This window comes from Alligator mississippiensis, chromosome 5 (assembly GCF_030867095.1).
Source record: "Alligator mississippiensis isolate rAllMis1 chromosome 5, rAllMis1, whole genome shotgun sequence".
In the NCBI taxonomy this organism is placed as follows: Eukaryota; Metazoa; Chordata; order Crocodylia; family Alligatoridae; genus Alligator; species Alligator mississippiensis.
Window position 1 is genome coordinate 80,880,766 of NC_081828.1, and position 15,789 is coordinate 80,896,554.

A 15,789-nucleotide genomic window follows, 5' to 3' on the forward strand; every position below is an offset into this window, starting at 1 on the left:
CATTGGAAGCCTGCCAGGCCTGAGCTTCCCTGAGCACGTTACTTTCCAGTGCCCTGTGCACCGTTGCACTTTGTTAGGTAGCAAGCTAAAACACCTTGGAGGGGTTTTACCTTGCTAAGTTACGAAGTCATTTAAAGCGGAATGCGTTGCCAAGTGTGTCAGTAGCAACGCCATTGAAGTGGTGCAAAAGGGCATTTAAGCCACTTTAAAGGCCAATTTTGTTGTGTGTACAAAGGCCCGTTAGGGCCAGAAGGAACCATCTTGTCCTTCTACATAGGATAAGCCAAATAACCTCACACACAATCTCTGCATCAAGTCTATTATTTCTATTTAAGCTATATCATATCTCTTAAAAAGGTATTTAGTCTTAATTTAAAGGCTTACTGGTATAGTTTCTTAAATCTGTCAACATAAGACTTTTTTCCCAGACTTAGAATAATTTTTGCAGATGTTTTTGAACACTTTCCCAATTTTCTTCTTCTTTGATGTGTGAACACAAAAGTGGACATAGTATGCCAGCAATCGTCTCCCTATTGTCATCTACAGAGATAATACCACTTCCCTATTCCTGCTCGATATGCCCCTATTTACAGATTCAAGGACTGTTAGCTACAATATCATACTAGGAACTCATGTTGAACTCTTACATACCATGGACAGAATTTTGTTTCACTGTGCAAGTGTCACTTGTGCAGTTTTTAGCCATCTAGGTCAGTTGTGCCTAAACTTCTGGGCACATGGGCCAGATGTGTGGTGTGGTGCCAGACCACAGGCTGGATCTGTGTGTTGAGATAATGTGCAGGGTCAGTCCATGGGTTCAGTCCGGTGTGCTGGCCTGACTACACGTGCTGGCTCAACAACATGTATGTCTTGATCTCGCATATGAGATCCAGCATGCTGCATGCTAGGTCTGGCCACATGCCAGCCTGACCCCTGTGCACCAGCACTACTTTATAGCAGTGCAATCTAGTACACAGAGCAATGTAATCTGGTGTACAGAGGACTCCCCACGGGTCCAAAAATTTGGCATTGGGGAGCTTCAATGAACCATGCCACTGCTCTCCTCACCCCAAGTTTTTGGACCTGTGGCAAGACCCATGGGTGAGATGACATGACTTCATGTGCTAGAGGTTGAGCACCTCTGATCTAAGTCATGCAAAGAAACTCTATTTTGCCTTGTGTAATGGCTGAGCCATGCTTATCCACTAAAATGACTTAAGTGGCTGTTTTCACCATACGCAACTCAGTCTTTCCCTTCTAAGAGGATTTAAACTCTAATATCCTACATCACAGGACAGCAGCCAAATCACCCTAATGACAAACCAGGTGGGACTGAAAGCCCCATCTTGTAGAGGCTAGGCTACTGGGCAGCCAAGAAAGCAAGCATCCTGAGGACTGCAGGAGAGTGAGTTGGAAGGAACTTAATTCTCTGGCTCAAAGTAATGGATGCTGCTGTAGGTAGCAGGGAGGAAGGAGACCCTTGCTTTCACTGGTTTTTATGCAGAATCATTAGAAAAACTACATAAACAGCGTTTGGACAGAGATCAGTCTTCTTTACCTGCTAGAAACTCCCTCTGTCAGGCTGGGATAGAATAAAATGTTCTCCACTTGTATCTCTCCTCACGTCACACCTCTCCTGTGACCCTTCTCCCCACACACCCAAGATGGGCATGTAAGGCTAACCAGTAGTAGGTTTGCACAGCAATTACTATAGCAATGTAGATGTTAAAACAGTAATAATAAGAGGGGAAGGTAATAAAGCATATAATTGTATCTTTTATCTTTTTTTAGGGTCAAAAAGGTGAGAAAGGTCAAGAAGGAGTTCAAGGCCCAGCAGGGTCCCCAGGAAAGTCAAGACTGAAAGAAATGCAGACAGGGATTCAAGGACCTCCTGGACTCCCAGGCAAACCTGGGCAAGATGGCCAACCTGTAAGTACTGCGTCTTGGTTGAAGCAAATCATGTCATTTAGAAAAGCCAATATCTGTTCCTCACATACAGATGAAGGGCTAATCCTTCACTACCCTGCACACTGTGCAGTGCCAGTGCAGGTTTCTAACCTTGGCAAAGTGGGTGTCTAACCTTACCAGATCAGAATAGTAGCCTTTCATGGTCTTAGCACAACAGAGACAAATACACAAAATGCCCAGCCACAGAGAATAGGGCCAAAAGGGTATACAACATACAAAACTGCTGCTGTGTTTGCCAACTTCCCAGCAGCAGCAGTTACCATTTTAAGAAACACTGGATGGCAGCTTTTGAAGTTACAGGGATTTATATTATGTGAATTTTTGGTTCACAAAATATGTTATAGATTGGTCTTCCCTTTGTGATCATAAATACAGCATGGCCCCAGTTAAATGTGAATACATTGTGTTACATGATAGTGCAACACATGCATCCATTACATGATAATGGAACATCATTCCATTTTGGTATTTTCTCACAGCATAAATTGGCCATCAAGATGTAGTTAATTGTTTTCATCTCATTTTTCTTCTTTGTATATGTTCTGTTTTCCTTTCTAAAATAGTTGTTGTCTTTCAGGGCATCCCTGGTAAAGATGGATTGCCTGTAAATACCTTTATCATGTATATTTTTAGTTCACTGGAAAAAAAACAACTTTAATACATCTTTGCCTGACACTCAGCTAAGTTTAAATTTAAGATTTACAGTGCTTTTTTCAGAAGCCTCTTCTTGGTGTCTTAACACCTGCAATAGGTTTTAAAAGAAAGGAAGAAGTCTCTAAGGTTTCAAAATACATCAAAAACATAGTCTGTTTCAGCATAGCAGTTTAGGCAGATTAAAAAAAACAACCATGTGGCCTTATTTATTTTGTTTTAAGCCTGCTGTACAAGGTTGGCAAGTAATGTAAGTTAATCTTTCCATTTTGCTAGTGACTGTCAATATTTCCATCTTGATAGGTAACATTACTACCTAAACAAAGGGATGTACTGAAACCTCAGTTTCACAGCTGCTCTTTCAATTCCTCCCTCCCAGATCTCCCAGTGAGGTCTGAGCTTCTAGGATCAGATGGAGATAGAGATGTGGGGCTTTTAAGCTGATTCACCCTGGCAGTCTCAGCAGGTGGGCTCATTGTGCTCCAATCCAAACTTTATCATCTTTCTCCAGGGGGAGGAAGCCAGAGGGGTCCTTCAGAGAGCAATCTACAAAGAGTCAAGGTCTAATAGGAAGTTTCTGTTTATTAAGGAAACTCCAAGAAGGGGATGAACTTGAGTCCTTTCCAGTGTATGCAGAGTGGGAGTGCATGCCACTACCCAGAACTACTGTACTCACTGACCTCCCAGTCACTGCTACTTCCCTGTCTCGTTTCTCAACTCATCAAGTATTCTTCCATAGCTCCCTGCTGCTCTTCCTTCACAGTGCTCTCCATTCTTGGCTCTAATCTATTAACAGACCTGCAGGATTAGCCTCCCTCCTTGCCCTCAGTTACTTAATCCCTACTTATTTCCACTTCTTCAGTGTCCATATTCTCCATCATGTCCCTCCCTCCCTTCCCTTCCCCAAGCCTACAGCCACCCCCACCCGCCTCCACATTATATTGTCCTCATGCCGCTCTTGTCTGCTATTATTCATCATGATCCTACTGCATTTTCATGTATTCTCCAACTTCTTTTTCCTTCCCCTTCAGTTTGCCCAGCCTTACCCCAATCAGGTACCCCCACCTTCCTTCCCATGGGCCACATTTTACCAAATCCTGCAGCCCAGTGTTCCCATTCTCCTCTTACTTGTGATGACATTTGTCATTTGCAACGCACAAGGGCAAAACCTCTTCCACCTACCAAATCCTAACTTATTTCCTGTGTACCACCCAGCTGCCATAATTTCCCGATTCTTCCCTGTTATGAAAATCCAAATGCTGCAACCTTCATTATGAATAGCCTTACTCATTAAGACGTCTTAAACATGGCTGCTAAAACCATCCTATCTGTTCCTGCTCTCCTCAGGTACCCCTAAAGAAAGAGTCACATTGTTATGGTAATTAAAAGTAATCCAGTAGTGAAGGGGTTAATTATTTAGCCCAACAGGTGCACAAGTGATCGATTTATCTGAAAGTCTATGTACATACTTTTTGTGCAGAAAAATCTAGCTATTGCTGCATAAATTTAGCTCGAATTAAGGAGAAATCATTTCATACAAAAACTAGGAGAGAATTTATTGTTTTCAGCTTTGTACAGAGTTCTCTGGCTCTAGCACTCTAATTGTGAGCAGAGCATTTTAAAACAAAAAACAGTGAAATAAACATAATGTGGGAATTTATTCAAACATACAAAGCTGTTTCTACCAAAGCAGTTATGAATTTTAATTCTTCTTAACTTGTGGTCATACTTGTTTTGCCTTTTGCAGGTCTATGTAATGCAAAGAGTCCTATTTCCTTCCCCAGAAATTTTGCTGCAGCCCTAGTTTTGTTCCAAAACCTTCCATTCTACAAGCATTTAACCATGTGTTTAATTGTGATTAGGAATCATACTGAAGCAGTGGGACTACTCCCAGATTTAAGGACATACCTTAACTGTTTGCATGAATAAAGATTTAGGACTAGGTAAAGTCATCATGGGATCAAATGCCCTTGGGGCAGCCGCACCTCTCGGCTGCCAGGATCCAGCTGGGTCCCGGGACCCAGCATCTGCAGCTGTGGGACTGTGGGTCTCTATGCTGCTATCCCAGTGTCGGCTACTTTCTGGGGCTGAGAGTCCCCTCAGTTGTTGGACTCCTAGCCCATGCTGGGCATAGTTAGCTGCTCTGTTGGCTGACAGGGCTCCCAGCCTCAGAGGAGACCCTGCTACACCTGCAGATTAAAGCTTGATAGCAACCAGTTATAAAGGTAGTACACATTTTTGAGGTCTAACTTTATAGATGGTTGGAGCATTTTATGGCATGATAGTTACTTTGCACACATAGCTAGCCTTAAGGAAATTGTGTAGTTAACCAGTTATACTGTAACATATACTGTACATCAAGGGCTCAGTGAACAACTGTTTACCAGGGCACCCTTGGGGAAAGCTAGGAGTAATGGTGACAAACTCCTGGAAGACCGTTTCATGCTCCACATTGGGAAAAACTATTTCACAACTAGGGTGTCCAGACTGTGGAATAAGCTCCCTCCAGAGGTGGTGCAATCGCCTACCCTGGAAATCTTCAAGAGGAGACTGGATGGTCATCTTGCTGGGGTCACCTGACCTCAGTTGTCTTTCCTGCTTGTGGTCTTGTGCCGGGGGCTGGACCTGATGATCTTCCGAGGTCCCTTCCAGCCTTACAACCTATGAATCTATGAATATAGAGGAGGCCTAAACGTGATTCTGTTCCACTCTTTAATTCTGAAAAATACATTAATACATAGACTTTTGTAACACAGTGACCCTTAAGACTGAGTCACAAAAACTAGTGAAGAGGAAGAGGATGACCTGCTTACATCTTGCATTAACAGTTTTTTCAGGGACTCAAGCAAGATTGAACAGGAGAGCACTTAGGCAACTAAGTTCACTTAAGTGCCTAATAGGTGGAATAGAATCTAGCCCTTAATATGTAAAAAACAGTTTGTCATAAGCATAGATTATTCCCTAAGATAAATCACTAATAAACTGAACTCCTGCATGTATACCTTTTATTCACATTGAATCTTTATCATGGGTCTTTAAACTTAGCACAGGGCTATTACTTTAAAACAGAGGCAGTGGAGACAGTAAATATGTAAAGTTATCCAGAAAAAAAAACCATGAATGAAAATAAATTTGCACTTAATTTTTTCTTCATTACTTTATCCAGCAGTATTAAAATCACTTGGAACTTTGCTATTGACCTCAATAAACATGCGGTCAAACCCGATATAAAAAACAGCGCAGTAAAAGGCTAAACTACCACACTCACTGGGACTGAGCTCAGAGCAGTTATGAAAACATATGGTTGATCAGTAACTTCCCAAAACATGGCCCATTCACCAATACGACATGAGGACCTGTAATAAAACATAGTCCTGCATTTGTACAAATTACATTAAATCAGTAGAAAACAAGCAATAACAATCAAATAACTTGTACTGTATATTTTTTTTTTATTTACGTGACTTGAAATATAGTATAACAAAAAGACCTTGTACTTTAAAGTACTTTGTTTACAAGGTTACTGTACTATGAACTGAAATTTGTTGGTTGTAATTCAATATTGATAGGGTTGGAAATGGGAATAACAAAGATTTAAAGGAGCTGCTAATAATTTTTTGTTTAATGGCACATCACATGATGTGTGGCATTGTGTGGTTGATTGGACATACAGACATTGGGCATTCTGCTGCATATGCATACTGTATGAGAGAGAACACGTCTTTTGGTAGGAACATTATTTGGGGCTTGGGAGCTCAGATTCATGGGTACTCTGTTGAAAAGAAAATTGGGGCCTAATACTGAAACGTACTAAGCATTTTCTGTGAAATACTAAATGTCTTGAACACCCATAGCACTTAATGTGAATTGAGTGTACTCAGCACAAGGCTAGACTGGCACTCTAGGAATGTCAGTTGGACTTGAGTGTATTCATCACTTCTCACTGAGACATCCTTCATGATCTGTTTATTCCCTGGTCAGCAGCATATCACAGAAATATCTGAGCATCTTCTTCTTTATTGCCCATTACCTTGTATGAAATTGAGAGTGGAGATCTTCCCAGTGTCCACTTTTGATAGCTTAGAAAGGAATAATTTAGGTGAAGCAAAGGTCAAGTTCCGGCTTGCAGTTTTTCTGCTAGTACTGCATTGTGAAAATGTGCAATAGAGAGAGAACTAAACTCTCTACATGAATAAAAAAAATTAATCAGGTGAGTATTTCTCCTGCTTCAGCTTCCTCCTGAACAGAATAGAGTAGCTTTCTTCTGGAAAACTTTTAGTTCCAAAGTATGCATCATTTATGGGAACACTATTTTAATGATAAGAAAATATTTAATCAAAAATGTATTTTTAGGGTAAAAGAGGACTTCAAGGAGTGCCTGGGATGAAAGGAAAGATGGGCATGAAAGGAGAAAAGGTACGTATCCTGTCAGTATCTAAAAAGCAACCTGATTAGATGTCATTCCTGTTTTGTTTTGTACTGATTTGAGTAAGTTCCTAAGGAGAATAAGGGGACCACAAAAATAACTTCAGCACCCTACTTGCTGAACACCTGTGCAAACCAGTCACAAAAGACCCCTCAGGGTTTGCAGGAAGTAGATTATTTTGCTCATAAAAAGAACAAGGTTAAATCCTATTTCCTTTTACATTCTTAAATGGCACATACACAACTGCAAAACTGCAGTTTTTGGCCTCCTCTCCAGTCCTCCTCCTGAAGCTGGCACACTGCAGCTTGTTTTTAATAGTCATTGGATAAAATGAATGAAAAGTAGTGGGGAAGTTTCCACCTCCTTGGGAGCAAGGTTTCAGGACAATAGCCACCTCACTAAACCCACACACCTTCTCACTTATTTGCTTCATCCTGGCCCCACATTCTTCCACTTCTGGCTGCCAGCTGGGGTCAGCTGGAGAAGTGTCTGATTAATGCCTAACCCATGGTTAATGGATTTTTTCTGGGAAGGAGGAGGTGATGGGTCAAACTCCCCGTGGCTGAGGGGGCTTGGGACCTGGATCTCCTGCTCCCTGGTCAAGTGTCCTAATCATTAGGCTGTTGGTGTCAGGACCCATATGTTTCAAACCTGGACCATCTGCATAGACAGTACCACCAGGCAACAGGCCAAATAACAGCCCCAGCTTAGCCTTGGCCCTCCTTTGAGATGTCCAGTGGGGGATCAGGTGACTTGGGTGAACCAGCCCCTCATGGAAAGGCTATAAAACCTTCCCATTTCCTGTAGGGCCCTTTCTCAGCAATACCATTGTTGAATGTTGCTGCCTTGGACCCTCATCCTTGTTCCTGTCTTGGACCTCCTGCCCTTAATCAACTGCTGTCCTGTCCACAACTTTGTCTTGACCATTGGCTTGTCACTCTGGCACCTGGGTGCATACCTGGCTTTGACCGTGGCTACCTGGCTTCTGGTAAACCCCTGATTTTGGTCCTAGTGTCTTAGGCCCTGCTTGTTGTTCTTGCTTTCCTGTTCCCTGGGTTCTGCTTCCTCTGTTCCTGGCTGTCTTGTTCCTGGCTCTTGACCTCTCTGCTCAAAACTGTCTTGTCAGCTCCTGTACTAGCTGAGTGACTGCTTGCATTCCAGGTGCAGGCCTGACATGTAGGCTAAAAGATGGGTACAGTCCAGCTTCTCAGTCATTTCCTCAGTTATTTTGTACACATTCCAATCTTCCATGGCTCTATGAAAGTACTGTTGGAGTTCATAGAGGCCCTACCACCAAGATAGCAGCAATATTACCAAGTTTCATCAGTTACCCTCGACCAGAGAAGAAGAAAGTCAAGGAAAAGCATGCTGGGCATTCCTTGGCATCTCATCAATACACTCTGTTGCTAATATTCCCAGTCCAGGTTTCTCCTGGGTGGGGTAAATTAGAATCACTGGCACATACCCTGTCCTCACCTTGGACACTGCCATCTTCTCAACCAGCTTCCACATCTGTTGTGGTGCTAAGGGGTATCATCATGCCCTGGATATTGGAATTAAACCCTGCTACCCAGCCTCGTATTCTTTAGCTCTGATGTTCCAAATTCCTCTAGGGCATGGATGGCCAACCTGCAACACAGCATGAGTGCTGCAAGTGGCACAGACAGCCTCTGGATATAGCACAGGGTAGAATGGGGAGGAGATGAGCAGAACAGCAGCAACAGGGCAGGAAACAGAAAAGAGAGCAACAAATCAGGCTGGGAAAAGAGATCAGTTTGGCACTTGGTGACAGTGCAGAGCTAATTTGTAGCATGCCTGTGATTGGCCCTCACCGCTCTAGAGCAATTGCAAGTGCCCCCTGAAGACCAAGAGGACTCTCCAGATCCAGGTTCAAGACTGGGTAATTTGTAGGAGAATAATCTTTCCCTCACTTGATTAGTCTCTATTATATCATTACCCCAAGTGCTACGTGAATTTAGTGGCTTTAAGCACATAATGTGGTAGACATCTGATGTTTTCTCATCCAGCAGTCTTCAGATTCCTCAAAGATCCGATTAAAGTGCTTCCCTTGGTGATAGACTTGCTTCCTCAACAGGACCTGAATTTTGTTCTCAGGATTCCCATGGTTCTGTTAGGCCAGGCCACTCTTGGTCTGCTATCTGGTACCATGTAAATCAATACAACCTATTCCATGGTCAGGTTGTCAGCAACTAAACCAGCGCTCCCGCCTGAGCTAGCCTGGGTGAGGAGGGTGTGTAGACACCCACCAGGACTAAAAATGACCTGTCAAAGGGCAGATGAGCTCCCTGTAAGCCAACGGCCATTCATACCTGGAGAAGAGATAGGAGCTACCAGGTCACTTTGCCCAAAGAATCACCAATGATGCACCAGCATCTAAAGTGCCCCAATGGCTGCGGTGGCCTTGGGATAACACCCCCCCCCCCTCCCATCAGGCCACTGTCTAAACCTATGGCAATGTGTTCTTTCTCCACCTCTCCATGAACAGTGTTCCTGGTGATGGTTACTTTAACAAGGAGGGTGGGTGATATTCAAGCCCTCTTGGAGTATTCTTTGTATATACTTATACAGATAAAGTATTCTTGAGGACTCACCCTAAGTTCCTAACTAAGATAGTCACTGATTTCTACCTTAGTGAGCACATCAACTTCCTAGTGTCCTTCCCAAAACCTTATTTCTCCCTTGACATGAAAAAGCTCTGTCCTTCTACCTAAACAAAATTAAACCTTTCAGGAAACTGCCCCCACCATCTGTTTGCTTAGTTGAGAGATATATGGGTGTAGAAGTATCAGTCCAAAGAATATCCAATTGGATATTGAATTGTGCTAAGCTCTGTTATGATACCTCTAAGGTAGAGCATTATTCTGTAGTCAGAGCTCATTCCACCAGATCCCAGGCTACTGCTATAGCCTCCCTACACAATGTCTCCACAAGTATTATTTGCCCGGAAGCTGCCTGGAGTCTTACCCAACACTGTGACATTCCAGAAGCATGCCCAGCAGACCCATTATTACCTGCAGGTCTGAGGGTATGGCTTTAGAGTTGCACACAGTATAGACAAGTATATGGACAATCATTCCAGGAGAAAGAGAGGTCAGTTCATTACCAGTAATGAGAATTTTTTAGAATTGTCCATAGTCGCATCCATATCACCTCCTCTTTCCCTGCTTCCCTGAGGTCAGGTACAACATGAGACTCTGAGATGAGATTGAAGAACAGGAAGTACACACTGCCCTCTGTGCCCTTGTCATGGAGCATGAGGAAGGGCAGGGCTATGGTACACTGTATAGATACTCCTCAGGCAAAGTCTCTGAGCCCAAGTGATTCTGGCTTATGCACACTCATAGTGAGGGTTTGCATATGGACAGCACATCTTGACAAGGTCCAGCTTCTCTTTATGACTATTTACATTTGTCTTGCCTGGTAGAGATAGGGCCAAATCCTGTTTCTCTTTATGCATTGAAATGGCACATACATAGCTGCATAGCAGCAGTTTCAGATACTTATGCACTATTTGTTATTCAGCTTTGCACATGCAAGACTACATGTACCCACTGAGGCCAGAGACCCAGAATTGCTCTTTGCATGTTTTCTAAACATTAGCAGCTGGGGCCAGGTTCCTCCACAATCAACCAGACTATTTTCCAGGAGAAGGATGATGGGCAAGAAAAGATTGTGACCTTGTCTGTTCATAAGAAATTAGTTAATTTCAGCTTAAAGTTTACCCCTGAAAATCATTTCACTAAGGGTTTTGTCACATAGAACACTTAGTATGTGTTAAATCTGTGCGGTAGTAATATTAGGATGTGTTTTGACTAGTCACACAATAATGTAACTATAATTTCTAATGTGCAGTTTGCCAACTGTCAGTCCCAGCTCTGCCACCTAACTGTACTCTTGATCCAACTCCAATGCAGTGCCAGGACTGGAATCTACAATCAGATGATTGTTGGTCCCATCCCTAGGACCCTCTGGGATCACAGGCACCCAGCTTTCAATTTGATTCTGGAGGACCCTGACAAATGAAAGATGTAGGATCCTTCATCCTGACATGTATGGCTTTCCTCATACTATCTGTAGGCTTGATATGGCAGAAGAGACCCTGGCTGATGTCATGGTTCGGTGGGGGGCTGCAGTCTCCATGGAGCAGTCTGATGGTATAGCTGAATACATGTTACTGGAGATACCCCTCACCCAAAAAAGTCATAACTTTTCTACAGAGTGGGTGCATCTACACATGCAATTAATGTGAAGCAATAAACTCCAGAGCAATTTGAACCAGAGGAAACTGCTCTCAGGCACAGCATCTACACATGTGCCCAGGACAGCTGCAATTTGAGCTGAGGTAGAGCAGACCCTCAGCTGGCTGGGCTAAGTGGGCACAATTTATGTCCCCGGTCAGCGTCTACACATGCATTTCAGTGTAGTTGTCTGGACAGTACTATCTTATGGCGGACTTAATTAATTTACTGCACCCTGATATTGGCACATGTGTAGATGGTGAGACTTTACTGTGAAGCTAATTAATGTACTCTACAGTAAAGCTCATGCATAGATTCACACTGTGAGTACACTTAGAACATGTTTTACTGCTTGAACATGCAGTCCTGTTTTAAGTGCATTTAACATATGCTAAGTGTCACATGTGATATGGCCCTAACCCTGTGCTATTCATATTGTTATGATTACTGAGGATAGTGCCAGTTACACTTGGGAATGGGGAAGCCCTAAAAATATGATTTGCATAAAAAAGTGCTAAGACTTTCTGTATTCTGGGAAGGCAATAAGTACCTCTTGTCTTCAGTGATTAGATGTGCAAACCTGATTCACATGATAAACCCAGATTTTTCAAATAGAAATCCATAATGCTAAAAACATTCTGACCTGTTGCAGTCTTTCTGGGTTCTTTTTAACAAAAGAATTGCTCTTTTCATTTTTGTTGTAGTAAAGAAAAACAAATGAAAGCCAACAGCTGGCATTTTCTGAGGGCTGCCTCGAGTCTTATCAAGGGTTGCCTGAAATCTAAAAAGGGTCAGAACTGCTGGTATAATGTAAAGGCGTAGGGGTGGTAGGAGGGTAAAAAAGCATGTCTGAGTCTCTTGTTGCCAAATGGGAAGCTGGGAATGGGCAAATTGCTCCATCTTAGAATAGACTGGACAGCTGACTGCCATACCAATTGACTAATGCTTCATTTTTGCAATCATACAGTGCACACATATAGCTGCAAGAGGCCCTTCAAAAATGCTTGCAAAGAGTAGGTGCCCCTAAATGTCGGTGATCCAAATCTGAAAATCAGAGATTTTGCTACCTCCTCTTACATGTAGATAAATAGAATATAAATGTAAGGAACTGATCAGTAGTAATGTGATAACGTTTGTTAAAAAGAGCCTAAAAGCAAAAAAACAACAGCTGTAAAAGTATATGGTTGCAAACAACAAGATAAGCAAAACTAATGACATATAGACACTGTGGATATAACACAAATATCGTTATAGGAACCATTTAGCAATCATGTAGGAGGAAGGGCACATATCCCATGCATGTATTGACTGCTCAAAAAAATGAACTCTTTGTTCTTTTTTGTGACTGTGATGTAGCTGAAATTCTAGGATTCCTGATACATAATTCCATATATTCATGAACATTGTCAAGTTTAAAATAGCTATATGAGGGGGGAAAGATGTACTGACAGATGACAAATAAGAATAAGAAAGAGAGAAGCACAGATCACCAGAGCTTGGCTGTTTGGAGCATTTGTCTGCTGCTGTTTGGAACATTGTTCTTTGAAGGAAGCCTGCTGGAAGTGGGAGAGTTTCCCCTATCCCTGCTGCAATATGTGGAGGTACAATATAGGCAAGCCCCAAAAAACTTTTAGGGATTGTAACTAGGGTTCCTGAATGACACTGATTAGCAAGTCAGACACAGTTCATGTGAATTTGAGGTTCAAAGGGATACATTACCATCTATCCATTTATCCCAGCATTCTTACTGTAATGTGTAGGCAGCTGGTGAAAAGCAAGCATGGCTTTACTGCAACCATGAATGAGGGATGGATGAGATTCATTCAACTGAAGCAAAATGAGTCACTACTTGGACTAAAACACTGTCTATCAAGTAATCTTTAAATGAAAATTGATTGCTTGGTTCACAGTCCAAATTAAATCAATATAATTTGTTTTAATGCTTACAGGGCACATTAAAAATGACCTATTCAATATCCTACACCACCTATTAGGCCTCTATATGGACTTCAGCTCCTAAGCACTATCCTATTCCACCCTCCTCAAATCCCTGAAAGTCCATTTTTGTAACTCGGCATCATCCTCCAACCTTTAAGACCAGTCACAAAATAACAGCAAGGCAGAAGAGGACCTACCCATCATTTCTATTAGAAGTTTTTAAGGGACTTGAAGAGGGTGTAATAGGATCACATGTAGGTACATAAGTCAACCGAGATGCCTAATAGATGGAGTAGGACATGGCCCTTTAATTCTGCCAGACAGGATGCCAGGTTGGGTCAGTAGAAAGGGATACATTATGGAACACTTAAGGAGTAAACATGTCTTTAAATCTGTGAAGAAGAAACCAGTGGAGTTTCTGACATGAACCCAACTGCAAGTCATGAAGATGATATTCCCAGCTGCACTTTATGTGGAAGGGAAATGTGGTTGTAAAAATACTTACTGTTTCATTTCTGTTCTTGTTCTAGGGTGATCCTGGTGTAGGAATACCAGGGCCACCAGGACTTCCAGGACCTCCAGGCCCATCTGCTGTACCCAGAAGACTTGTGAGTTTCAAAGGCTCTCCTTGTTTTACTGTGTGACAAACAACGAGATGAACTAAAAAAGAGGTGCAGTCTGGGGTAGTCTCCATGTGTATACACAGGTGCTCACCCCCACACACACATGTGTACCTGTGTGTATAAATGTGTGTGTGTATGCACACATGAAATCAGTTATACAAATGGAAGGGACCTCACGTCATCATCTAGTCCAACCTTCTGGTCAAGGCAGAATCCTCCTTGCCTAAAAGATCCTAGTTAATATTTATCTAACCTGCAATTTCCAAGGATGGTGATTCAGCAACTTCTCTGGGCAACCTGTTCTACTGCATAACACCCCCAACCCATAGTGGAAAAGTTTTTCATAATACCCAACCTGGATTTTCCCTGCTGCAATTTGAATCCTTTATTCCTAGTTTTGTCCCCTGAACCCTTCAGTTACGTGAAGACTTATCAAATCCCCCCTCAGTCTGCTCTTCTGCAGACTAAGCAATGCTAGTTCTTCAGACTTTCTTCATGAGTCATGTTTCCCAGGCCTCTAATCATTTATGTTGTTCTTTGCTAGACTCTTTCTAAGCTGTCCATAACTTGCTTGAACTGTGCAGCCCAAAACTGGACACAGTACTCCAGATGAGGCCACATCAGAGCCAAATAGAATAAAAAGATAACTTCCCTTAATTTGCAAATGACACCCCTGTTAATACAACAAAAAATGCTGTTGTCCTTTTTTTGGAACAAGAGCCAACAGTATTTGGCTCATGTTTAACTTATGACCACTTTAATGGCCTGGTTCTTTTCTTCCATACTGCAGCCTAGGCAATCATTCCCCAGTTTGTAACTGTGCATGCAATTTCTTTATCCCAAGTGTAGGACTTTGCACTTCATAGAATCATAGAAGTAAGGTCAGAAGGGACCTTGTAGATCTTCAAGTCCGACTCCCTGCCTGGGCAGGAGGAAAACTGGGCTCAATTGACCCCAGTCAGATAGGCATCAAGACCCCCAGGGTAGAAGCCAGCACCACTTCCCTTGGAAGTTGGTTCCAGATCCTAGCCGCCCTGACTGGGAAGTAGTTCTTACGGATGTCTAATCTAAACCTACTCTCCAACAACCTGTGGCCGTTATTCCTTGTTATCCCGGGGGGCGCTAGAGGAAACCAAAGTCTCTCCCAAACCCTTCTGGTCCCTGCTAGTGAGTTTATAGACGGTCACCAGGTCCCCCCTTCAGCCTTCTCTTGTGAAGGCTGAACAGGTTCAGGTCCCATAGCCTCTCATTGTAGGGTCTGCCCTGCTGTCCCCGGATCATGCGGGTGGCCCTCCCCTGGACCCTCTCAATGTTGTCCACATCCCTCTTGAAGTGGGGCGCCCAGAACTGGACACAGTACTCCAGTTGTGGCCTGACCAGTGTCATGTAGAGGGGGAGGATCACCTCCTTGGACCTACTTGAGATACGCCTGTGGATGCACGATAAGGTCCGGTTAGCCCTGCCGACTGTGACTTCGCATTGTCAGCCCATGTTCATCTTGGAGTCAATGATGACTCCAAGATCCCTTTCTGCCTCCATGCTCTCAAGAAGGGAGTTTCCCAACTTATAAGCGTGCTGCTGGTTACTACTGTCCAAGTGCAGCACCCTGCACTTGTCCGTATTGAAACGCATCCTGTTTTTGTTAGCCCACCCCTGCAACCTATCCAGGTCTTGCTGCAGTCTTTCCCTCCCTACTAACATGCCCACCTCACCCCAAATTTTGGTATCATCAGCAAATTTGAACAGGTTGTTTTTCACCCCGTCGTCCAAATCGTTGATAAAGAAATTGAACAGTGCAGGCCCAAGGACCAAGCCCTGGGGGACTCCGCTGCCCACTTCCCCCCAGGTTGAATATGACCCATCCACCACCACCCTCTGAGTACGACCCTTCAGCCAATTTGCAATCCATCTGACTGTGTAGGCA

At 43.1% G+C, this 15,789-nt stretch overlaps 1 protein-coding gene across 6 annotated transcripts in view; it reads left to right on the forward strand.

Moving 5' to 3' along the window:
- The window catches only part of COL15A1 (collagen type XV alpha 1 chain), a 308,100-nt gene that overhangs the window by 154,903 nt on the left and 137,408 nt on the right, over positions 1-15,789 (forward strand). For all 6 annotated transcript variants that reach the window (XM_019485357.2, XM_014602928.3, XM_019485342.2 and 3 more), the window contains 3 exons: positions 1,792-1,929; positions 6,973-7,035; positions 13,773-13,850. In XM_019485357.2, the coding sequence (XP_019340902.1) occupies positions 1,792-1,929; positions 6,973-7,035; positions 13,773-13,850 (279 nt within the window). The remainder of the gene's footprint in view (positions 1-1,791; positions 1,930-6,972; positions 7,036-13,772; positions 13,851-15,789) is intronic.